Below are 27,112 nucleotides of genomic sequence, written 5' to 3' on the forward strand. Positions count from 1 at the left end.
ACCTGGATGGGAATCACATTATTTGACAGTTGAAGCCATCTTAATTGAGGCAGCCAGAAGCAAAATCACACAAAAAAATTCGGACTGAAGCATGACTCCATTGGGATTCATAGTGGTCAACACATGATCATCATGAAGTGTGCTTGTACGAAGTCAAGAAATGTTAACTAGTACATGGAGATGCGAGGCATGCAAAGGCCGAGGTTTGTGAAAGCTTGAAAGTTCTGCAAACTTGTTCTGCCACATTTTAATTTGGGCAGGTTTTTGTTGTCGTCACTGATGTGCATGACAGGAGCACGTCAGACCGGTTTTGACGCCTGGCAAGTAAACAGGAGCATAATCAAATAACTTGGTGAGAGAACACATGACCTCTTTTCTCCCTTCCTGGACAAACACTGCTCCAAGGTACATTTGATAAAGCCTTATACCATGGTACCAGACACACACAAACAATACTTTTATTGCATTTATTACATTATTCATTTAGTAAAAACTTGCTTCCCACCCGAAGGAGAGGATATGAAGAGTTTGTCGCCCTGCCATACACATGACCAAGTCATGGGTTTGCACACACCCTCTGGCCCAATGTGACAGGCACACATTTAACCACACACACACACACAAACAGTTATTTAAATGAACATTTTTTATCAATGTCAGAATTTGAATCCAGTAGGCTAATGGCAAAACCATGTTGTCCAAATTCTCAAAACATTTTTTAATTAACCTTCCCGTGATCTCGGTAATAATAATTGGGTCAGTGTGACCTGGTACATGTTTAATTTCCAAAAGGGTCAAACAATCCACGGGTGTGCTGGAGCCTATAACCCAATTGACTTCAGGCGACTCTGGTCACCAGCCAATAGCAGAGAATATATAGACAAACAAAGATTAACACTCTCATTCATACTAAGGACAAGAGTCTCCAGTGAACCTCCGATGCATGTTTTTGGAATGTTGTGGGAAGCTGGAGTACCCACAGAAAAAACACACAAGAATGGGAAGAAGATATAAACTCCATAAAGAAAGGCCAGAGTCAAGATTCGAAATCAAATTCAGAACTCTCAAGGGGATGCGCTAACCACTGCTTCACTATACCACCATTATGTGTATTGTATTGTATTATAAAATTAAAAGAAATTAAAACTGGGTCATAAAAGTAGGGTTATGCATCAAAGAAACGTCACATTTTGCGTGTAATCTTTATAATGATTTGAAAGAAATAAGGGAAGACGACGACCGTGACGTGATTCAAAAGTGCGCTTTATGTCGTCAGAATTGTCAGAGTAGAATCCGTTACATTAAAAGAGTGATTGTGTTGAAGAAAAAAATATAACATTTCTTTTGACAGTTTTGGTTTCTTTTCTATATGACAGCTTTGCTCTCAACCTACCATGGAAGTCTCTTGACAGCCTTAAGAATTGTTACTTCCTCGTGTAGGTACGGCCCTCAAGCCAGAATCAACCAATCAAATTGAGAAAGTGGGTGGAGTTAGATGAAAGACGAGCAATCAGCTCATCGCTTCTCGGTGCGCGGATGGGTTATAAGATTCCCCCACAGTTTCTTGGCAAGATACGCCCCACTGCAACATGATTGGCTCCTGCGTCGTGGGAGGGCAGGCGACGCAGATGTAACGAAATGACCATCCCAAATATGCATCACATTTGTACGAAATAAAAACAAAGAAGTTTGTTATGGGTAGGTTTATGGCTATGGTTGGTGCGGTTTAGGATGGACTAAGGTTAGGATTAGGGTGGGTTAGGGTTAGTGGGAAACATTAACGCCGCCACACTTAAATTACATACATCGTTTCCCGTCTGGAAGCAGTAGGGCGTGTTCTAAAGCGATACAGCAGCCAATCAGAGTGCAGCGAGGCGCGTCCTTTAGCCAGTAATATCCGAGCAGGGAGCAATCCTTATTACACTGCGCGGAGGTACAGAGCCAAAAGGCACACAATTGCCCGCTCGCTCGGTGTCCACTGGACCAGTTACAGTCATTGGTGTTCAGCTACCATCGTCAATTATTTAATTTTTTTAAACATTATTCCCTAGATTTCATGGCCCATCTGGCTGATTTCACGTCGTGAAATTATTGCTGTCAGCTGCACTTGTTTTGGTGATGTCATCCACACCGCCAAAGCCCGTACCGACCTTCAATTCGATCAAGGCTTGAATATACATTGTATTTATTTATATATTTTAAAACTCTTTTAGTTTTTTTTTTGGTTTTGTTTTTTTAAAGATTGAGCTATGGTAGCAACGAGGATGGGACTTTCGCTGCGCTGCTCCTTGCTGTTTTCCCTCTTAACTCTGACAGCCGGCGTACATTATCTCCCGGACCTCGACAAAGCGGCCGGACGGGCGCTTTTTGCTCGAGATTCGAACCGAGCCAAGAGTTCCGCGGTGGCCCCTCGGCCGCATGGCGTGAAGAAGAGGAGCGACCCGCCGGACGCCTCCTGCGACGCTCTTAAAGGAAAAGAGGCCAAGTTGGACAATAACACGCACTGTGTAAGTTACCAGCCGCGCTCCAGTTACACTTTGGACGGCCCAGGTAGGCACGCGCACTAATTGGCCCTAAAATGGCGGCTGGATTGCAGGTGCAAAACTGTTAGATAGATTGAAACTTGATTCATCCTGTGACCAAGATTGTCACAGCAGCAACATTCACCATTACCCCAACGGAAAATAGGAGCAACCAGTAATGTAAGAAAGAGAAAACGACAATACAAAAGTAGCATGTGAGGAGGGCCCAATGAATATAAACATCTAAGCAGGAAGAAAAAGAGACTAATTTAAGGTGTTGCCTTTTGGGTTTGGCAAGTAATAAATAAAAATATGGATGTAGTCCAATTTGACATAGCAGTAGCCATACAACTAGTGCAAAAGGAAAGTATTGTAGTGACAGTGAATATATTCCGACATGTTGATGAATTAATTCAACCCGGTATGTATTTACCATGCAAAGAAACTTAATATGCTTTGTATGTATCCTGCATGCACGATATTGATATTGCACATTACACGATAACACGATATATCGTACTGTATCGATACAGCAGCCAAGGTCCAGGTACACTAATTGGAGGCACCAAACAGTTGAAGTGGTCGGGCAAAATATCGGTATCGCAATATATCTCAACTCAACTGAACTTTATTTTTAAAGCACTTTAACAACAACCGCAGCCGTATTAAAAAAACAAAAAACAAAGGGCGGTATTGTACTGTGATCTATCATACGGTATCACCAACATGTAAATTACCAGCTGGAGATCAGGTACACTAATTGGCCCCAAAATGTGGCTGCATTACACATGGGACAAAATATCCTGAAGCTCCCGTTAGTTGCGGTGGATTGGGACTGAGCGAATAGCAAAGAGCCCAGTGTAAATGCCGCACACATACACACAAAGGTTTGTAATTGCCTATAGCAGCGGTTCTCAACCTCTTTACACAAAGTGCCACCGAATGAAATACTTCTCCAAGTAACCCTATCATGAGCAACATCAAAATACAATAGTATAGTGTTAATCAAAAACGAAACAGATGTTTAATTCCTAAAAAGTATCCTTGATATTATTGTAAATCACTGTAACATTATGCATAGTTTTAACTTTAGCATTGGGCTAAAATATAGGAAAACAAAGAAAGAGATGTAAATAATGATACAATTAAAATGTATTGCATGTAGAAGTTAATTAAAAGTTGTACCTAATGTATAAAAAGTTAATAAAGCTCCAATGTAAATGTGTTGCACTTAAAAGTTGAATACAACTGACCTGTTTTTGGGCAGTAAATCTTTTACAGCCCACCAGGGGGAGTCTATAGATGATGACAAGATGGCGGCAAAGCAATTATTATTTATATTAGACAAAGCTATGGCCAGACTAAATAAAGCTCCTCCCCTCAGTTCAACATAGGTTCATGGCACCAATATCCCCCCCAGATGACACCAAAGCTATATTTTTATATCCGACCTGGGTTTGGCCTGAGCACAAAAAACGGCTAATAGGCGTACCGATTCAATACACCGCCATATGTAAGTTAGCAGCTGCAGTACAGCTACATTTACTGGCCCTAAAATGGTGCCAGCATTGTAGGTGCCAAAATCAAGGGTGGGGAAAAAAATCAAATTATCATGACATATTGTACCAGTGTGTGGATACTCTTAACATGCAAGTCAGCTGCTCTGATACAAGTACACTTTGTACAGCGCAGGCAGGCTAATTGACCCTAAAATGGCATCTAAATTGCAGGTACCAAACAGTATCTGTCAAAGTACAAGTACTTAAAAGTACTGATACTTGTGCAAAAAACAACTCTGGTAAAAGTATTGCAGCCACTCCCTTACTTAAAGTACAAAAGTACACACTTCTACTTAAGTAAAACAGTAAATCCGACAGTTTTCAACCCTATAATAAAATACTAGTGGTGTAACGATTCATTCATTATGACGATGTATCGATTTATATTCCTACCATCCAACTGGATTGATCTGTGCCCGGCAAGTTATACTTCCGGACGTAAATATATAAATTTAAATCATTTTAAAAGGTAATCAATCACTTGTATCGATATTAGGAGACAACACATTGGATTTAAGGAAAGCAGGTTTTATATGGAGGTGTGTATTTGTTGTATTTCCAAGATAAACGCTTGTAATTCCTTTTACTTCGCTTGAGTTTTCATTTAGCTCAAGGCAGTTATCACTGTCAAGGCTACTGTCTTCTTTGTCGTCTCTTTTCTTCTTCATTTCCCTTTCTACGCCCCACATCTCGTCAGAGACACCACAGCATGTGTGTGTGTGTATTGTTTTTTTAAGCACTTTTGATGTTTGAGACGTTGGTCTGTCTGGTGGATGGCAGATGAGGAGGAGGCTAGTAAGAACGTTTCAGGCTCACGTTTGTGCTACAAAGAGCAGGTTTGTTTATTTATTTAGCCCTCTGTTTTATTAACACGACTCCTAAAAAAATTTTTCTCGTGAAAACTGACCTCACATTGCCTTGTTTCTAGCTATTGGTATTTAACAGTTTATAACAGGGATTCTCAAACTTAGGGTCCAGGAAGGGACTTCTTACAGTGGAGATATTTTTCTAAGGATACCCTCATTATTCTAACACCAATTAAACATCTCTTTTCAAGGAAAAAAAACAGCCCAACAAGTAAAATTATAGCTGCAATAATATAAATAACAATAAGTTGCTGTTTTCCCCTTTCTTTTATTGATAAGCAATACAATCGATCAATAAACTTTTATTAAGCTGTCTCCATAGTCCATTAGAAAATACATACATTACAGTACACAATAAGACATAAAAGGAAGTACATTCGGAAAATCTTTATATTTAATGACCATAATTAGTTTTTACCCGATTCCCTTACAAGAAAACAACAAGAATATAAGAAATTTCACCTGCAGTGTCCAGTATGCAGGGATTTATTTCACAGTCACACTGGATGAATTTTTGGCTAAAAAGTTACTGAATCTATTTCCAGCCACTGGATTGCATCGTTCTAAATGAACCAATACTGTCTTTGAATGGAATCGGCAACCACGAATCGTGATACAAATTAAATTTTTGCTAAAATGAATCGTTGCACCGCTATAAAATACATATCGTCAGATTTTTGTATCTGTTCAGATGATTAGCATGCGAGCTGTCGGGGCAACAATGGACAAAACAAACAAAAATAAAAAATCAGGTAGGCTTAAATGAAAAGACAATCATTAATTTGTACTATCAAAATACAACCCCAATTCTAATGAAGTTGGGAAGTTGTGTTAAACATAAATAAAAACAGAATACAATGATTTGCAAATCATGTTTGACCTGTATTTAATTGAATACACTACAAAGACAAGATATTTAATGTTCAAACTGATAAACGTGATTGTTTTTAGCTAATAATCATTAACTTAAGAATTTCATGGCTGCAACATGTTCCAAAAAAGCTGGGACAGGGTCATGTATACCACTGTGTTACATCGCCTTTCAATAAACGTTTGGGAACTGAGGAGACTAATTGTTGAAGCTTTGTAGGTGGATTCTTTCCCATTCTTGCTCGATGTACAGCTTCAGTTGTTCAACAGTCCGGGGTCTCCGTTGTCGTATTTTACGCTTCATAATGCGGCACACATTTTCAATGGGAGACCGGTCTGGACTGCAGGCAGGCCAGTCTAGTACTCGCACTCTTTTACTACGAAGCCACGCTGTTGTAACACGTGCAGAATGTGGTTTGGCATTGTCTTGCTGAAATAAGCAGGGGCGTCCGTGAAAAAGACATTGCTTGGATGGCAGCATATGTTTCTCCAAAACCTGTATGTACCTTTCAGCATTAATGGTGCCTTCGCAGATGTGTAAGTTACCTATGCCATTGGCCCTAACACAGCCCCATACCATCACAGATGCTGGCTTTCGAACTTTACGTCCATGACATTCCGGATGGTTCTTTTCCTCTTTGCCCGGAGGACACGACGTCCACAATTTCCAAAAACAATTTGGAATGTGGACTTTTCGGACCACAGAACACTTATCCACTCTGCATCAGTCCATCGTAGATGAGCTCTGGTCCAGAGAAGATGGCGGCATTGCTGGGTGTTGTTGATAAATGGCGCCGTGGCCCAATGGTTAATATCATCGCCTGCTACTGTGGGGGACCTAGGTTCAAGACCCCGACTGGACCATCTGTCAACATCCCCCGGACTCACGGCTGTGGTGTCCTTGAGCAAGACACTGATACCCTGAAATGCTCCCTGGGTGCTTCAGCAGCCCCCTGCTCCAGTGTGTTCCACTAACATGTGTATGTGTTCACTGTTATGGGTTAAATGCAGAGAACAAATTTCGTGTACATGCATGTTCATGACAATGAAAGATGATGATTCTTCTTTTGCTTTGCATAGTAGAGTTTCAAGTAGCGCCGAACTGTATTTACTGACATCGGTTTTCTGAAGTGTTCCTGAGCCCATGTGGGGATATCCTTTACACATTGATGTCGGTTTTTGATGCTGCCTGAGGGATCGAAGGTTACGGGCAGACAATGTTGGTTTTCGGCCTTACATGCAGTGATTTCTCCAGATTCTCTGAACCTTTTGATGATATTATGGACTGTAGATGATGAAATCCCTAAATTCCTTGCAATTGTATGTTGAGGAACATTGTCCTTAAACTGTTCGACTATTTTCTCACGCACTTGTTCACACAGAGGTGAACCTCGCCCCATCTTTGCTTGTGAATGACTTAGCAATTTAGGGAAGCTCCTTTTATACCCAATCATGGCACCCACCTGTTCCCAATTACCCTGTTCACCTGTGGGATGTTCCAAACAGGTGTTTGATGAGCATTCCTCAACTTTCTCTGTCTTTTTTGCCACCTGTCCCAGCTTTTTGGGAACGTATTACAGCCATAAAATTCTAAGTTAATGATTATTTGCTAAAAACAAACAAGTTTATTATTTTGAACATTAAATAGCTTGTCTTTGTAGGGTATGCAATTAAATATAGGTTGAACATGATTTGCAAATCATTGTATTCTGTTTTCATTTATGTTTAACACAATGTCCAAACTTCATTGGAATTGGGGTTGTAGTTATATACAGTAAAACATAAAAAAAATTAAAAAGGCAGTTTCTGGTTTTTCTGCGTTTCACGTAGCATCATGGCTAACTTTATAAGGTTTTAAAAGTAACAAGCTCATTTTTAACATATAAGGAGTAGAAAGGACAGATATGTTTTTAAAAAGTAAGGAGTAAAAGTAAAAAGGCCCCAGAAAAACACAAGTACAGATGCCTGAAAAATCTACTCGTTACTGTAATAGAAGTACAAGTACTTTGTTACTTCCACCTCTGAGGATTTCATCCCCACGATGTACTGTGTGGCAAAAGTGTAACTCGCTATACTCGCTTTGCTGCTCTCAACCGGTTTAACCTCTTCAGTTTTCTATCGGCTGTTTGTGTTCCCGCTTTCTGCATTGTGCCTTTTCCTCTAAACTATCTGCTTGACTGGAGAGGATTGCAAGGAAGCAACCTTGTGACCGGCAGTGTGCTAGTTATTAGTTTCATATTTTGTTCTTCTTGAAGACATCCAGACTTGTGGTTCCCATTTATACATTGCAAAAGCCGTTATTTAGTTGCATGTTGGAAACTTTTGATCTGAGGTCTATGCTTACAAGCTACAAAAATTTTGCAGAGGTCACCTGGCCTCACCTGAACAAGTTTACATGAGAAAAGAGAATGAGTGTTTGAAGCGTGTGGTGTTACTCTTGGAGAACAGGTATACCAGGCATAGGCAACTTAAAGGATGGCGGGGGCCACAATTTTTTTATCAGTGAAAGGGGGCCACATGGGACCATAATTTTGAGTTTTCTCTTACCGCAGCTTTACGCCATTACGTCATTACGCTCACAGATACGTTTTGATAGATACAACACAACCATTTTGACCTCCGTGCCGACGGTGATGCTAAGCTAGGGACGTAAACATCGTCAGTGCACTCTATGTGCGTGGACGCAAGAAAACCATTAGGCCAAGGATGCAAGTACATTGTGCTGCATACGGTTGCGTATAACGGCGTACAATTACGAGGGAACTGGGTGTCCCTTTCGCATGTTTAAAAAAAACAAATGCATAAAAAAAAAATATATAGTTTTTTTTTTTTCTTTCCCTTCCAAATGTGTATTGATAGCATACTGTTTGGCACTGACAAAAAGGGGAATTTCAGTGTCCATGCATTGCCTTCAATGGAAAACCTTGACCTACCCAACATGGCTGCCATGTAGGCATGTCGGTTAGCTGGGCGGCTAAAACATGCTGGCCTATCTGGTGTTCATATCTATGATGACTGTCGCTTCCTGCTGAATTTCATCATGGCATTGCTATAGTAATCAGTCTACTTTCTAGTGGTGAATGGTGTTATTACAACCAAAATCTCTGCTCTGTTATGGTAGAGGAAACGTAATCATTTAAAAACAATTAATCTAGGGTGTCAAGTGTGCTGCTGCTCACGTTTCCTCTACCAAATGTTTAAACTCTCCCCCCCCCCCCCCCCCCAAAAAAAAAAACTAATTGTAAAATTAATTGAGGGGCCACTCCGAGTGTGCCATGCGGCCGGCCAATGCCAATACCTGAAATGTACAGTGGATGTAAAAGGTCAATGCAACCCATCAAATGAAAAAATTAGACGAAGATAACTCTTCTCAAAAGGTTTTCCACCATTGTGACCTATAACCTGTGCATCTAAATAAAAAAAATGTTTCAAGAGGGGAAGTAAACAAACAACTGATGTAATATGGTTGCACATGTGTGCACACGCTCTTATAAGTTAGTATGTGGCTGTATTCAGAATTAACCAATCACATTCAAAGTCTTGTTAAATGGGAAGCAGCACGCAGCTAATTTACTCGCTCCAGCATCCTCACTTGTCGAGAGAAACATAGTCATGAATAAAATATAACAGGCATGCTCATGGGGTCAGACAGTTGAGGGGGAAAAAAAGCATGTCTTTTTATACAGTCATGGCTAGAAATAATGGCACCCCAGGGGTGCCAATATTTTTGAGCACGACTATACGTATTATATATTCATATGTGTTTCAGTGACACGGCACAAGCTTTTACATAGTATGCAGTATTCCTATATATTGTGTACGCCTCGCTCGAGTAGCTTTATAACATGCTGCACAGAAAAGTCTTTTCCCTGTCTGTTGATTTGTCATATTAGCAAAAGTACAAATGACAGTACTAAAAAGTACTGTGTGGGTCCTTTTTTTCCTATGGCCCAGTGCATAATAACCATAATAGAGTCGTAGGTGTATATATAAGGAAATCCTCACCCCTTGTCTGTGCCGCTTCGCCGCTGCACCATGGCGGCTGCAAGATTTTGTTCTCTTGCTGGCAGTTAAGGTCCTGATGGTCGTAGGAAAACCGGTTTTATAAAAAACGATTTTACTGCTGTATATCAGCTATATAAACACTTCGATCTGGCAGATGTGGTTTGTAAAGGGGTTCTAGAGTTATCAAGAAAATTAACATCTTTGTCCTCTGACCTTTACAGTGCCTCTGATTAACCGCAAATACATTTCAGATGTTGTAGTAGGCTTTTACGAGCATTTTGTTTTCTTTCTAGCAGAAGCCTGAAGGTTTTGTACTAACGATAACCTTAGAAAAATCTTACAATTTATGCATTATTATGAACACCCCCACGCATTTATGAACAGGTATGTTGTGATGATGAGGGCATAAGGCATTACAACTGGAGGACTGGCAGAGCAGAGGAGTATGGCAGCTGGACCAGGAAACAGCACAAATGTGCTGAAGCCCGGAGTGCTGGCCACATGCCCATGCCCCGCACCAGCCCTCCGGGCAACCTTGCATATGTACATGCCCAATAGTGTCTAGTGAGGAATATTTACAGTAACTACTTCTCAACTTAAATTTAATATGTACGCAAGTCAGAAATAGCCATTGTCTTATCACTAACCTTGATAATTTGGAGAATTGACAATGAAAAAGGAGTTTCGAGTGCCTGGTCCTGTACATTTATTCAGTCATTCATTCAAGCTTTAATTCATTCTTTATTGTGATTTGTTCTGATGATGTGCTTTTCATTTAAAATTTTTTTTTTAGCATACTTTCAATGACTTGAGTGGATCAGTGTCACTGGCCTGGGTTGGAGATGGTACAGGGGTAAGTGTCACGTCACCTAAACAATTGTTGTTTTACTGTGTGTAACTTGTACATTTACTGTACAGTGGACCCCAATATGGACTGAGCTAGGCCGCTATTTGTGAATTTCTGTGCATTAATGACATCCCCTTAAAGTTATATAATTTGTGATAAAGTGCCTATATGAATATTTTAAAGCATAAATACACTACAATGATCCCAAAACAGTTTTGTGTTGTTTCAAATGCTTATAAACATCTTCAAACATTGCTGCACCCTTAAAAATACAGTAAAAAGGTTTTATTTTTTTACATTTTTTTCCTCCCCTCTCAGCTACGCACCTACTTACTCTTGGAGGTAGTCCAGAATGTTTACACGTTATTTTCAATAAAAAAAGAAGAAAAAAAAACATTGTTTGTGTGGAATTAGTTAAAACCGACTCGCTTTATTCTTATTTAAATGAAGAGCAACCACATATTTTATGACCAATTCATGCAGAATTGTAAGAAATTCCAAAGGGTTCACTTACATTTTCCTCCCACTAGCAACGTGACAAGTGGCCACCATCTTTTTCAAAGCATGCAATGATCACTTCAAATGGCCCTAAAATCCTCCATACGAAATTAAATCAGGAAAAAACTATTGATTTCTGATGTATACGGCCTATTCTACTGCCCACACTGCTCTTCTTACCAATAATGTTTCATTTGCTCTTATTAAATTGCGTTTTGAGGGCGAATCATGTCATCAGGAACGTCAAGAGTAATTTTGATGCGTTGTTGTCTCGTAAATTTCAGCCCGTATGAGCTAATGGTGGATATTTTTAACTGAAACTCAGTCAATCAGAGAAGGGGTTCCCTAAGTAGCAGATGAAATAAGACTGTTGATGATATATGTTTAGAAATAATATTTTACTGTTTTAATCGAATTTGGCGTTTTATGACCAGATTTTCTATAGGTGATGTCACAGAAAAGCGTTCCCCAAAAAGCAAATTCTTCCGACACAAAAAACTCAGCATCCAATTTTCAGAATACTTGCTGTGTTGTACTCATGTTGTGGGGACCATTTCAACCAGACTAAACATTTTGATAGACTGTCATTTTTTGTGGAGTATAATACTGCAGCAGTCAGACAGCTTAGACACAGCAACAGAGTAAGCTAACATTAGCAGTGGATATTGTCACATTGCTGCAGCCACTGTAGCTGTTACGGGCAATGTTTTAAGTACCATTTTATCATTAACTGTCATACATTCAAGCATAAGTAAATTTAATATTAATCTGATGATATAGATTAATTTGTTTATATTTCTGGACAATTTTATTTTAATCTATATAGTTTGCTGTGGCTTTGAACCTTTCGCTCATGTTGTCTGTTTCTTAGCGAGAATTAAAGTTGCTCGTCGCTTATTTAAAAATAGTCTATAGAGGACTCGCAAAAGTCAATAAAAAGAAATCTAACAATCTAAGTTGCCCTAACAAGCAAACTCAAAGTAATGAATAAAATGGATGAATTACCCAGCCCAAATCCATGCTATATTTTTCCTTCTTGTGGCAGGTCATCCTAGCTTTGACCACGTTTCAGGTTCCCTTCTTCATGATCAAACTTGGACAGTCTAAACTCTATCGAAGGTATTTGTAATGCTGTCCCATCTGATGTCAGATACAATGAGTTGCTCTTTGATTTGATGGTACATTGATATCTTCCAGCGAGAACTATGGCAAGTCCTTCCTGGATGTCACTGACCTCATCAACAACACCTTCATCCGATCGTCGTTTGGCATTGCTATCGGCCCTGAAAATTCTGGCAAAGTGAGTGAAGCGCAGTCATCAAGTTGGGTTAGCTAGGGCATGAACTACATTTTATATTACAGAGGTTGTTTTCCGGTGTGAAATCTGTGTGGATACATCAGTTTGGATTTTGTCCCATACTGTGTTAGGTGATCTTGACAGGTGAGGTGTCCGGTGGTCACCGCTCTCGGATCTTTGTCTCGAGCGACTTTGGAAAGAGTTTCACCCGCCAGGAGCTGCCCTTCAACCCACTCTCAGTCATCACATACAATCCCGAGAATTCCAATGTGCTGCTGGGCCTCAGCAACAAAGTAAGCAGGCAATGGGCACCTGGTTTAGAGGGGATATATTATGGAAAAACTGGCACTTGGGAACTCTTTGAAATTGTGAAAAAATGCAGACTATTATCTGTTTTGATACATGCATGGATTGTAAGTGATGTAATGTGTGGTTCATTTGGGACGTCTGGCCTACCTCTTCTTCTTTGGTTTTTATTGCAGCAATAACGCTTGCTTGTCAATCATCAGTCAAGTGTTGACATAGAGTACATTTATTAACATAGTCCTAGTTCTGGTTGAGCTCTTGAGAAGCCAACGGCTGCACAGCTGTTGAACCTTTTTTTTTTTGTCATCAGAAAGAGCTGTGGCTGACGAAGGATTTTGGCCGCAATTGGAAAAAGGTCCATGACATGGTGTGTATGGTGAAATGGTGAGAGACCGGCCTCTTGTCAACAAGCCTCAACATTGAAGTGGACATACACTAAATGACTGCTATTCAATGGGGATATGCCCTGTCACGAATAGCAATAATCTGCGAGTAATTTACACCTTGCCTAAAACGGGTTTGTAATTGCCTGTAGATCTTACAAAAATGGCGGGAAGCCACATAGGATTAAAAAAAAAAAAAAAAAAAAAAAAAAAAAAAAGGGTTATATTATGTCTCTAGTAGTTCACGTGTTTAGAGTGGCGAGGTCCAGAGTTAAAGAACACTCACTACTACTCTGTTTGGTACGATGTATTTATTGTGGTCTGTAACAACACCAAGAATTATCAGCAAAGCATCAAGCATGTACACAATCATAAACATGTTACATAAATATTTGTATTCAGTAGTTAAATTATTTAACACAAACTACCGCCACATGAGGCTCATCTATTGTATCAGCTAGCACACCAGCCTAAATAGCTCACTAGCACAAACTAGCGTGAGGTCACACACGAAAATTATGTGCACTAGCGCTTGACCTAAATCTGTAACTCATTAAACTCTACTTTTTGCATTTACGCACAGTGAAAAATGTTAGGGGATAGAAGTAAATCGTAATGGCAAGGAAGACTGCTATTGGTAGCTGTACCAGGAGAGGAGCAAATATATACGTAGTTTCACTTTTCACAGTCTACAAGGTGATTTTAAGGACCATCAGACACAGTGTTGGTACAGTTAAGCCAACAGCATTATCAGTGTTAGCTTCTGATAAATGGTAGCACATACTCTAAATGTTCAGCGAAGTTGTCACACCTGAGAACTCTTAAATTGTGGAAAATATGTTGAAGATGTCTAAATTGTAATTTAACCAGAGAATCGTTTTGTCTGATCATTACGATAAGGAATTTATGCACACAGGAAATCCGTCTAATCTTTGCCCAGCCTAGCTGCAAAATCAGGAGCAGAGAAATTCTGTGTGAGGGTGGATCTTATGTGAAATATATTTAGAATGGTTCACTCGCAGACAGATTTTCTAAAATAGGCAACTAACAAAAGATTGATTGACTTGGTTGTTGAATTTCCCACTTGATGGGTGGGTCGGCACTCTGGATGCACAATTGTTTTGATATAACACATGCAAAAGTCATACATAATACGTTTAATTTTCTGTTCGTGTAGATGAGGCAAGAGTGAAGAAGTGTTGTGTTGTTCTATTCACAATCAAGTCAATCACTTCCTGACACTAAGCTCTTTATATAAAATGTAGTTCACGCCCTAGTTAACCCAACTTGATAACTCTCAATACTTACATGAGACAAAACAAGGTCACATCAATTATCCTGGGACTTTTCCTTGTTGTTACACCTTTGCAGTAAAATCAGCTTGGCAAGCAGCCCCGACTTGTTTTTCCGGAAGCACTTCCTTATACACTAAGTAGTATAACATTCACTAGCAGCCGTTTCTTCAAGCTAGCGGCTAATGTTGAGTCAGTCAAGCACATGAAAACAAGCACACATATTTAAAATAAATGTTAATAATAAATGTATATACGTACACATATCATTCCCTCTGTGTCTCTACTATGATTATTAAAGCTGTAAGTACAGTAGAAACCAGTTGTTTACGAGTAAATGCACTCTGAAAGACACATGCTTTTTCTCACTGTCAAGACATGAAATAAGACTCAACTTTTCCTTTTTTTTTTCTTTTGGTCAACTAGGGTTACTAAAATTATATCCATTTGCTGAACTCCAGAATATTGAGAGAATTATTATTATTATTTTTTCCTTTTTAAGACTGTTACTTCAAAGTCAGAAGTTTACATACACTACGATTATGCCTTTTAAACAATTTGGGGAATACCCAGATGTTGATGTAATTTCTTGGAAAGTTTCTGATTTATTTATTTGAGTTTAAGTTTATTGACAACATTTGCGTTAAGAGACACACCTGTAGATTTATTTGAACTAGGTACACTTGAAACACACTGCTTCTTTGTGTAACATCATGGGAAAGTCTAAAGAAATCAGCTAACAAAATAAATCAGAGGCAATGATGATTTCAGGAAATTGGCTAGTACAATTAAATAAAGATGGCTCTTCCCATTTCAAGCTTTACCTATAGGAGTTCCAGGCACCTAATTTGGGGAGTATTTTGTTATTTGCAAAAGGGGAAAAATTAACAGTTAAGAAAAAATCTGCAGATATCCGAAAGGGAGTTGTGGACTTGCACAAGTCAAGTTCGTGCAATTTGCAGATTCCTGAAGGTCCCACATTTATCTGTTCAAACAATTATATGCAAGTGTAAACACAATGGAAATGTCCAGCCATCAAACCACTCAGGAAGGAGACAGATTCTGTGTCCCAGAGATTAACGTGCTTTGGTCTGAAATATGTATGTCAACTCAAGAACAAAAGCAAACGACCTTGTGAAGATGCTGGCTGAAGCTGCTCGTGTGTCATTATCCACAGTGAAACAAGTACTGTACCGACATGGGCTGAAATGCCACTCAGTCAGGAAGAAACCTTTACTCCAAAAGAAACATCAAAAAGAGAGGTTACAGTTTGCAAATCGGGACAAAGACCTTTTGGAGAAATGTGGTCTGACAAAACTAAAATGGAACTGTTTGGGCATATTGAGCTTCGTTATGTTTGGAGGAAAAAGAGGGAAGCTTACAAGCATGAGAACACCATCCCAATTTTGAAATACTGCACTGGCGGGTTCAATTCATAAAATATATGACATCATGAGGAAGGAACATGTGGAAATACTGAAGCAACATCTCAAGACATCAGCCAGGAAGATAGAGCTTTGGTGCAAATGCAGGGTTCACGCTGCCCATTCGCCACCTCGCCAGTGGCTAATTGAAACAGGATGTGGTGAAGTGAATATTGACCACTTTCACCACGCTGGCGAATCAAAATTGCCTGCGCGCTTATTCTGACGTGTGTGAACGCTGTTAATGGTTTAGTTCCCCCCCGCTTCGTAAAATGCTTCGAATCTTCGAATCAGTCGAGGTCCACTGGCTTTCCCAGCTGCTGGGAGCGGCGTATCGGGGAAGACAAGACCCGATCCGGCTTGGGGCCGAATTGAAGTATGCATATTTATTACAGCGACGCATGTTTGAAGTGTCGATGGTCAAACTGTCCTGCAATTCACATTAGTTCTCGCAGCTAGCTCGCTGCCTTCTTCATCAAGCACAAGCTGCTAATCCCACTTTGGCCAAGCGGCGGCGACTGTGGCTCAAACCTGGGCATAGCTAGCTAATCATTTGGGTTATGTAATTTAGACTACTGTGTCCTGCTTTTGAAATCTGTTAGAATGATCTAACAATTAAAGTTAGCGTAGTAATATTTACCACCAAAGATTTAGAATATTCATATATTCATATTAACTCAAAAGTTTAAATTTCAGAAAATTGTATATAGTCTGGCGGCACGGTGAACTAGTGGTTAGCACATCTGCCTTAGAGATTCTCAGGACCCGGGTTAAAGTCCGGCCTCGCCTGTGTGGAGTTGGCATGTTCTCCCCGTGCCTGCGTGGGTTTTCTCTAGGTACTCCGGTTTCCTCCCACATACCAAAAAAACATGCATGGTTGGTTAATTGAAGACTATAAATTGCCCTTAGGTGTGAATGTGAGTGTGAATGGTTGTTTTTTTCTATGTGCCCTGCGATTGGCTGGCTACCAGTTCAGGGTGTACCCCACCCCCCCCTCTCGCCCGAAGATAGCTGGGTTAGGCTCCAACACGCCTGCGACCCTAGTGAGGATAAGCGGTACGGAAAATGAATGAATGAATCAATCTGTATAGTCTTTAAGATCCTTTTTGAGGATTTCAAATATGTGAATTATCTCAACCCTTTTACTTTTTCACAAGAACATAAATTAAAATTTAATATAGTGTACCATTTGTACTGCTTTTATGCGCACGTCTGGGTGATGAAAAGTGTCAGTCTCCACTTCATTTCTATATTCGGCTAACACTGACAACAGTGGTATTGCTCCTGACGAGCATCATTATACAGTATTACATCTTTACAAGGCATGAAGTTAAATCGGTAAGTCAATATTCTACTGTGAAGGAAGGTTTTTCTTTCTTCATATCAATTCATCATAATTTTTAGGCCTGGCCTACAGGAAAGAGTTATTTATTGGCTATATCAAATTTTGTGTTGGTCACTATAGAATATTTTTTCTTGTTTAGTGAATTATGCTGAAGATAACAAACCTCCTACTGAAGCATCGCATGCTAAGTCGCAATCGCGACATTTGTTTAAATGCAACAAACAAAAAAAACTTGCAATTAAGCATTTTTCCCATCGTTCAGCCCTACTTCTAATTTATGACTAGGTAGTTTTAATTGGGCCCAGATCGTTAAAAGCTTATCGGCTTATTTCCCAGTGATGAGGACTGGCTAAGTGTGGCTAAAGGTTTAGCCTCATAAACACACGTGATGTTTTGGCTAACTACACAAGTGTGGCTAGGAGATTTTTAGCCACATTGGCTAAGAGGTTTCATGACCCAGTGCCAACCCTGAAATGGGTCTTCCAAACAGATAATGACCTGAAGCACACTGCCAAACTGGTTACAAAGTGGCTTCAGGATAACAAATGTTTTGGAGCGGCCATCACAAAGCCCTGATCTCAATCCTACTGAAAATTTATGGCCAGACCTGAAATGGCAAATTTGGCTTAGTTACACCAGTTCTGTTGAGAGGAATGGGCCAAAATCCATCCATCCTTCCATCCATTTTCTGAGCCACTTCTCACTAGGGTCGCGGGCGTGCTGGAGCCTATCCCAGCTATCATCGGGCAGGAGGCGGGGTACACCCTGAACTGGTTGCCAGCCAATCGCAGTGGGACAAAATCCCTGCCAACTATTGTGAGAAGCTTGTGCAAGGATATCCAAAATGTTTGACCAAAGTCATACAATTTAAAGGCAATGGTATCAAAAACTAATGCAAACTTCTGGATAAGAAGACAAAAAAATCTAAAAATCCTATAATTCTGGCACTTACCAAATAGAAATAATTTTGGAAATGCTAATTGACCTAAAACAGGAAATGTTTAGTCTGATTTTATATCAGACTGAGTAAAAAAATGCTTGTCTTTTTATATAATGTATGTAAACATTTGGTTTAAACTTTATTTTTAACGCTGTGTGTAGTAAACACAATTGGATCCAAATATTCAGGAAGGGCATGAGTCGTGTGTTCTGTTCTTCTAAATCACAGGTGTCAAACTGGTGGCCCGGGGGCCAGATCTGGCCCGCCACATCATTTTATGTGGCCCATGAAAGCAAATCCAAATCGCTAATTGTGTTCTGGTGTAATACCATTGAGATATTTGCAAGCCTTTCTTTGCTACCAATCCCCCTTTCAAAAGAAATGTAATAGTTGAAAAACATGTTTTTATAGGCTTCTGATTTCAAAACTGATTATTCATCAATGCGTTGTGTATACTGTAATTACAGTATATGAGGTAATCTTTCATTTATATGGGTCCACAGTCGTACGGCCCTTCGAGGTAAGTCATAACTGCGATGTGGCCCTTGACAAAAATGAGTTTGACACCCCTGTTGTAAATAAACCTTGAAACTTTGTTCATCATGCTTAATTAAAACACCGTTCTTACTTTAATTCCAGGGGGATGAAGAATTCCATCTTTTTTTCAACCAATCCCAATGGATCCTGTAGTAAGTGTTCCAAATAGTCTTTGATTAAACATGTCATTATGCCTCACCGTGATTAGATGTTACTAGTGTGCAGTTTTCTCGCTTAATTTGCCCTCTCGTGTTATTCAGGTGAACGCGGCGTGCTGGAGATCAGGAGGACCATGGATTTCGGGCAAACAATCAAGACCGTCGCTACCAAGATATACTCCTTTGGTATCGGCGGTCGCTTCCTGTATGCTTCTGTGATGACTGGCAAGGTGGGTTTGGGGCAAAATAGGAGAAACGTGCCGTTATTTTAGTGCAAGAAAAAGCTCTGGAATTTCTGCAAACGTGTGAGGCAAAATGAGCCTGGTTTGTATGGAGCCTTGTAATCCAATTAGAAATTATGTTAGAAGCCCAAACCGAATGAAAATGGTCAATATAAACACCTCAATTGGAATAAACAGGCCAAATCCAAATTGAAATTTCATTTGGGTTAAGGATGTAATATTCCTTTTTCCAAACTGATGAGAAGTACATTTTCATCATGTAAACCATGAATAGGAATGGTGCTGGGCTCTGCTTTGTCTGCCCATGCTGTGTCTTTACGTAAATGTGCGGTGACGTTATCGTTTATGCACTTGAAAACATGGCGGATTCCTACCAGAGCTGGTCTGCGACGGAGATGTTTCTAACTACTTGTAACTTGTTTTTATCATAATAAAAGTATAAACAATCACAACCACTGTGCTAAATAGGCGTCTGACCTCCATCTTGATAAAAATCATGTGATGTTTAAATTGATCTATGCGTGTTACATGTCTGTAAAACTGCTGTTCTGATGAAACGTGTGGCACACTTATACACCAAATTGGAATAGATCACGTTGCATGTAAACAATTGACCAGAGATCTTCAGATCTACCAAATGTTACGTAACTTCCCATATTTTGTTACGGAAATCCCCGAAAGTTACCTCGTTACGGCCGTAACACTGATTGTTCCGGATATTGGGGGGGAAAAAAATAATAATTCAGCGTCGTACATTACTGTCACGTCCACATTGAACAGCTGCTTGGTTCACGTGAATTTATTATGCCGCCCAGTGCTAAGCTGCGGAGGTGAAAGTTGTCCTTGCGCCCGCTGTCAACGCATTGTAAGTCACTGACCATCGCCTCCATGGTAGTGAATAAGCTACACTGCTTCTTACAAGTTTCATGAAGGGAGGACAAGGAGTGGATAGGCAAAGACTTGTGCTAATTCCAAAGCTATCGCTACAAGCAATGGCAAAACATCGAAATAAGTGATTTGGTGGAACAATACAATTGTCACATAGCTCAGGCTGGAACTGCGTTTTCGCAGAGAGCAACCAACTTTTGAACAACAAAATAACAGGCCAATTAATACGCGTTTAGAAATATAAATAAAAAATAATACACGTCCACACAGGACGCAGCGTCTTAACCGGAAATGAATTAGTACGTCACTGCACGACGTGTGCAGGTTGTATATTCATCTATCCATTTTCGGTACCGCTTTTCCTCAGTAGGGTCGCGGGCGTGCTGGCGCCTATCTCAGCTGACTCTGGGTGAGAGGCGGGGTACATCCTGAACTGGTGGCCAGCCAGCAGGGCAAATATAAACAACCATTCACACTTAACATTCCCACCTATGGGCAATTTATAGTCTTCAATTAACCTACCATGCATGTTTTTGGGATGTGGGAAGAAACCGGAGTATGCGGAAAAAACCCACGCAGGCAAGGGGAGAAAATGCAAACGCCACATAGGCGAGGCCGGATTTGAACCCGGGACCTCAGAACTGTGAGGCAGATGTGCTAACCAGTCTTTTATGGTGCCGCCCTAAAAGTACATTATTATTATTAATTTACATTTGTAATATAAGGTAACCTTTATTAGTCCCACAATGTGGAAATTTGCATCGTTTCAGCAGCAATTGTGGATACAGGAATATAAATGTCATATAAATAGCATGCAAGAGAAGACTTAATTTCTTCTTGTTACATGGACTTCTTGTATGAGTACATTGCACAAAATAGATACCAAAACTATTGTCCATACATAAACTATACAATTCAGTCAATCAGCAATGTTGTTTGTTTGCAAAATACACTCCTGAGTTTTAATTTTGATGTTTGAGATCTAATTAATCTGCTTTAATCGACGTTATTGTTACCAAGGGTTGAAAACACAATTGGCAAAGGTGAATTAATCCACAGACACAGATATTTTTGATGGAATGTCAAATGTAATTTCCTAGCACATTGATTCAGGCTGCAACTGCATCCACCATTACAAAGATGTAATATAAACAAATTAAAATGACAAATATTGAAGCCATAATTTATTTACCATTAATGACTGTTGCACGGAAATGTTCTTGACAAAATTTTGAAAATATGCAAATTCTGACATATTTGGAGAAATTATTCTGGAAGTGAATATTTATAGTTTGGCAGCTCTGGATCTTCAATCGGAATGATGTCAATCACAATGACAAAAAAGTCTGCTTGAAAACCCGGCTATGGACTGGACACTCATTCGATGCCTGATTATACCCCAGTGAGATCCAATGCAATTGTAACTAACGGGCCCTCGCATCCCCTTTTTTGTGTTGAATTCTCAGAAAGATGATCAAAACTTGCAAATATGCTCCTCCCACCTAAAAAAACAAAACAAAAAAAAAACCAGGTAATTTCCAGGTACCATAATTACCAACAATAAAATACAGTACCCTAGTGGGGCCTGTGCGCATTAACATTAAAGTGTATTTAAATAATTGTTCAATGAAAATGGATTGCACATAAAAGTTAAAAAGAAATTGTACCTTAATGTTGAAAAACAAATAATTATTAAAGATTATAGGAAAATTTATTAAGTAAAAATGTATCGAATGTGAATTTTAAATACAATTGAAATGTACGTGCCACTAGAGGAAGCCTGCGTTGCACACATTCGCAATTGAGCATTTGTCTATTATACCTGCTTCCGATTTTGGTGAACTCTTAACAGGGATTCATTAAAGTAAGAGGCTGGGAATTCAACCAAATTTGTGTTAAATTTTGGGCATTGGTCCTTGAAACTTTTAGGGGCATCCTGTTAAAATAGACCTGTACACACAATTTTGTACTGATAGGTGAAACTGATTCAGGGGGTTCATACTTTTTCTAACCTAAATCCTTTAAGTGATTCTTAAACTTTGACCCCATGCTCTGCCCACATTAAATGGCATAGGCAAACAAGCAATGGCTAGCCTGATTGTAGATGACAGTGCACTATTCGTTTCACTGCCAAAAGAGCATGTGTGTGCAATTAATCCAAACCATATCTATTTTTAATCAATTTACCTGTTGAAATGTAAATTATGGCCGGCATTGGGTCTCACTTCCAAACAGCTGACCTCACGTAACCTCCTCTATTCGACTGACACATTCAAATGACATCAGTTTTTTTTTTTCTACCTTGTTTCTCAATCACTGTGCCTTGGTCAAATGATATGTTTACACATGGTGACATGAAATCATGGTGCCATGAAATTACTTGAGTTTTTGCCACCCAGATGTACGTGTGATGTCGTGGTAAAAGATCCAATAGGGCTTCGTGTTTAGAACCCCTAAAACATGTCACTGTGGAAAAATATTTTCATTTTTAGAGGTGTTGAAGCCTCGACAGATGATTGCTCTCAAATGCTTCTTGATCAAATGATGTTAGCCCAACATCACTCCCTCTGGTGTTTCTCTGCAGGGCACTCTGAGGATGATCCATGTGTCGGTGGACCAGGGCGACACTTGGAACATGGCCCAGTTGCCTGCCATCGGTCACAAGCAGTTCTACTCTATCTTGGCAGCAAGCAATGAAATGGTCTTCATGCACGTCGACGAGCCGGGAGGTTTGTCCAGTAACTCGACAACTTTATCTTAAGAGCATGTGACACTATCTTCATGTGTTTCCTCAGATTCTGGCGTTGGCACAATTTATGTATCGGATGACCGGGGCACCATCTTCTCCAAGTCACTGGAGCGCCACCTTTACACCACCACAGGAGGCGAGACTGACTTCACCAACATCACTTCCCTGCGAGGAGTTTTCATCACTAGCGTCCTCGAAGGTAGCTCTGCTCATGTAGCTTATAGCAGTGGTTCTGAAATTGGGGTCTGCAAGCCACAGCTTCACTGGATCTCCATCCATCCATCGTCTTCCACTTATCCGAGGTCGGGTCGCTGGGGCAGTAGCTTCAGCAGGGAAGCCCAGACTTCCCTCTCCACAGCCACTTCCTCCAGCTCTTCCGAGGGGATCCCGAGGCGTTCCCAGGTAAGCCGAGAGACGTAGTCTCTCCAGCGTGTCCTGGGGCATCCCCGGGGTCTCCTCCCGGTGGGACGTGCCCGGAACGCCACACCAGGGAGGCATCCGGGACGCATCCTAAACATTGCCCGAGCCACCTCATCTGGCTCCTCTCAATGCGGAGGAGCAGCGGCTCTACTCTGAGCTCCTCCCGGATCACTGAGCTTCTCACCCTATCTCTAAGGGAGACCACCGGACACCCTGCGGAGGAAACTCATTTTGGCCGCTTGTATCCGGGATCTTGTTCTTTCAGTCACGACCCACAGCCCGTGACCATAGGTGAGGGTAGGAACGTAGATCGACCGGTAAATAGAGAGCTTCGCCTTTCGGCTTAGCTCCTTCTTCACCACAACGGACCGATACAAAGTCTGCATCACTGCAGACGCTGCACCGATTCGCCTGTCGAGCTCCCGTTCCATTCTTCCGTCACTCATGAACAAGACCCCAAGATATTTGAACTCCTCCACTTGGGGAATGATCTCATCCACGACCTGGAGAGGGCACTCAACCCTTTTCCGACTGTTATTAGACTTCCTCCCAATCACCCTCTTCCAGGTCTCACTGTCATTGTCCACGTAAGCATTGAAGTCCCCCAGCAGAATGATGGAGTCCCCAGCAGGAGCGCTCTCCAGCACCCCCCCTAAGGACTCCAAGAAGGCTGAGTACTCTGAACTGCTGTTTGGTGCATAGGCACAAATAACAGTCAGGACCCGTCCCCCCACCCAAAGGCGGAAGGAGGCTAACCTCTCGTCCACCGGGGTGAACCCCAATGTACAGGCGCCGAGCCAGGGGGGCAATAAGTATACCCACACCTGCTCGGCGCCTCTCGCCATGGGCAACTCCAGAGTGGAAAAGTGTCCAACCCCTCTCTAGAGGACTGATACCAGAGCCCAAGCCGTGTGTGGAGGCGAGCCTGACTATATCTAGTCTGAACTTCTCAACCTCACACACCAGCTTGGGCTCCTTCCCTGCCAGAGATGTGACATTCCACATCCCTAGAGCCAGTTTCTGTAGCCAGGGATCGGATCGCCAAGGTCCCCGCCTTCGGCCACCGCTCAGCTCACACTGCAACCGACCCCTATGGCCCCTCCCAGAGGTGGTGAGCCCATGGGAAGGGGGACCCACATTACCCTTTCGGGCTGTGCCCCATGGGTGCAGGCCCGGCCATCAGGCGCTCGCCTTCGAGCCCCACCTCCAGGCCTGGCTCCAGAGGGGGGGCCCGGTGACCTGCGTCCAGGGTTATAGCCATGGTGCATATGAACTTTTGCGCTGTTAACGCTTTTGAGCCAGCTTCCAGAAGAATGGAAAAGTAGTACCTTGTTTTCTGAGTCACTTTTACAAACTTTCAAACAAACCGTGTCTTCCCCTGCAAAAATTGCCCCAAATTGTCCCCAAAAATTGTTTATTATTTCTGGGGACGGTCATACAAGTTAATGCTGGGACGGAATTAAAAAGGTTCCAAATCTTGTTTGGTAGCAGCAGCAATAAAGCGAATCCCAGAGGGGAAAAAAAACAAAAAGCAAAAATGTATTTGATTTAAATAATGTCAGTCATTTGCTTTCTCTAAAATCGAAGGAGAGAAAATGGATTTGAAATTGGACTTTTGTGGGGAGTAATGTTGATTTTATTTTAATAGACCATATGGCCCAACCCTACGTGCGTGTGTGTGTGTGTGTGTGTGTGTATATAAAGTAAATGCTCTTGTGTTTTTCCAGAAAGCTCTATAATGTCTGTGGTGACTCGTGACATGGGAGGGGAGTGGTCTAGCTTGCAGAAGCCTGCCAACAGTGAGTGTGACTCGACAGCCAAGGACCCGGAACAGGTGAACACAGAATTTTAGCAAATGCCAATAGACACGGACTTTTTACTGCACTCATACAGTCCCCTCCAAAAGTATTGGCACAGCAAGGTCAATTCCTTTGTCTTGTTGTATTCTGAAGACATTTGGGTTTAAGATGAAAAGATGAATACTGGGGCAAAAAAGTATTTAGTCAGCCACCAATTGTGCAAGTTTTCCCACTTAAAAAGATGAGAGAGGCCTGTAATTTTAATCATAGTTATACCTCACCTATGAGAGACAAAATGAGAAAAAAACAAATCCAGAAAATCACTGATTTGTAAAGAATTTATTGGCAATTTATGGTGGAAAATAAGTATTTGGTCAATAACAAAAGTTCATCTCAAGACTTTGTTAAATACCCTTTGCTGGCAATGACACAGGTCAAACATTTTCTGTAAGTCTTCAAGTTTTTCCACACACTCTTCTTTTCCTTTCGGCTTGTCCCGTTAGGGGTCGCCACAGCGCGTCATCCTTTTCCATGAGAGCCTATCTCCTGCATCCTCCTCTCGAACACCAACTGCCATCATGTCTTCCCTCACGACATCCATCAACCTTCTCTTTGGTCTTCCTCTAGCTCTCTTGCCTGGCAGCTCCATCCTCATCATCCTTCTACCAATATACTCACTCTCTCTCCTCTGGACGTGTCCAAACCATTGAAGTCTGCTCTCTCTAACTTTGTCTCCAAAACATCGAACCTTGGCTGTCCCTCTGATGAGCTCATTTCTAATTTTATCCAACCTGGTCACTCCGAGAGCGAACCTCAACATCTTCATTTCCGCCACCTCCAGCTCTGCTTCCTGTTTTCTCTTCAGTGCCACTGTCTCTAATCCATACATCATGGCTGGCCTCACCACTGTTTTATAAACTTTGCCCTTCATCCTAGCAGAGACTCTTCTGTCACATAACACACCTGACACCTTCCTCCACCCGTTCCAACCTGCTTGGACCCGTTTCTTCACTTCCTGACCACACTCACCATTGCTCTGGACGGTTGACCCCAAGTATTTAAAGTCCTCTACCCTTGCCATCTCTTCTCCCTGTAGCCTCATTCTTCCCCCACCACCCCTCTCATTCATGCACATATATTCTGTTTTACTTCGGCTAATCTTCATTCCTCTTCTTTCCAGTGCATGCCTCCATCTTTCTAACTGTTCCTCCAGCTGCTCCCTGCTTTCACTGCAGATCACAATGTCATCTGCAAACATCATGGTCCACGGGGATTCCAATCTAACCTCATCTGTCAGCCTATCCATCACCACTGCAAAAAGGAAGGGGCTCAGGGCTGATCCCTGATGCAGTCCCACGTCCACCTTAAATTCTTCTGTCACACCGACAGCACACCTCACCGCTGTTATGCTGCCCTCGTACATGTCCTGTATTATTCTAACATACTTCTCTGCCACTCCAGACTTCCGCATGCAGTACCACAGTTCCTCTCTGGGTACTCTGTCATAGGCTTTCTCTAGATCTACAAAGACACAATGTAGCTCCTTCTGACCTTCTCTGTACTTTTCCATCAACATCCTCAAGGCAAATAATGCATCTGTGGTACTCTTTCTAGGCATGAAACCATACTGTTGCTCGCAAATACTCACTTCTGTCCTGAGTCTAGCCTCCACTACTCTTTCCCATAACTTCATTGTGTGGCTCATCAACTTTATTCCTCTATAGTTGCCACAGCTCTGCACATCACCTTTGTTCTTAAAAATGGGCACCAGTACACTTTTCCTCCATTCCTCAGGCATCTTCTCACGCACTAGAATTCTATTGAACAAGCTGGTCAAAAACTCCACAGCCACCTCTCCTAGATGCTTCCATACCTCCACAGGAATGTCATCAGGACCAACTGCCTTTCCATTTTTCATTCTCTTTAATGCCTTTCTAACTTCCCCCTTACTAATCATTGCCACTTCCTGGTCCACCACACTTGCCTCTTCTACTCTCCCTTCTCTATCATTTTCCTCATTCATCAACTCCTCGAAGTATTCTTTCCATCTACCTAGCACACTGCTGGCACCAGTCAACATATTTCCATCTCTATCCTTAATCACCCTAACCTGCTGCACATCCTTCCCATCTCTATCCCTCTGTCTGGCCAGCCTGTATAGATCC

General features: G+C 41.3%; 1 protein-coding gene across 1 annotated transcript in view; it reads left to right on the forward strand.

Moving 5' to 3' along the window:
• The first annotated feature begins 1,907 nt into the window (after positions 1 to 1,907).
• sort1b (sortilin 1b) overlaps positions 1,908 to 27,112 on the forward strand; it is a 59,022-nt gene continuing 33,817 nt past the window's right edge. The window contains exons 1-11 of the mRNA XM_061788036.1: positions 1,908 to 2,507; positions 10,616 to 10,675; positions 12,213 to 12,286; positions 12,365 to 12,467; positions 12,596 to 12,757; positions 13,081 to 13,154; positions 18,794 to 18,843; positions 18,952 to 19,079; positions 22,564 to 22,708; positions 22,775 to 22,927; positions 24,876 to 24,982. Coding sequence (XP_061644020.1) covers positions 2,250 to 2,507; positions 10,616 to 10,675; positions 12,213 to 12,286; positions 12,365 to 12,467; positions 12,596 to 12,757; positions 13,081 to 13,154; positions 18,794 to 18,843; positions 18,952 to 19,079; positions 22,564 to 22,708; positions 22,775 to 22,927; positions 24,876 to 24,982 — 1,314 coding nt within the window. The 5' untranslated portion in view covers positions 1,908 to 2,249. The remainder of the gene's footprint in view (positions 2,508 to 10,615; positions 10,676 to 12,212; positions 12,287 to 12,364; positions 12,468 to 12,595; positions 12,758 to 13,080; positions 13,155 to 18,793; positions 18,844 to 18,951; positions 19,080 to 22,563; positions 22,709 to 22,774; positions 22,928 to 24,875; positions 24,983 to 27,112) is intronic.

The sequence above is a fragment of the Phyllopteryx taeniolatus genome, chromosome 1 (genome assembly GCF_024500385.1).
Source record: "Phyllopteryx taeniolatus isolate TA_2022b chromosome 1, UOR_Ptae_1.2, whole genome shotgun sequence".
Lineage (NCBI taxonomy): Eukaryota > Metazoa > Chordata > Actinopteri > Syngnathiformes > Syngnathidae > Phyllopteryx > Phyllopteryx taeniolatus.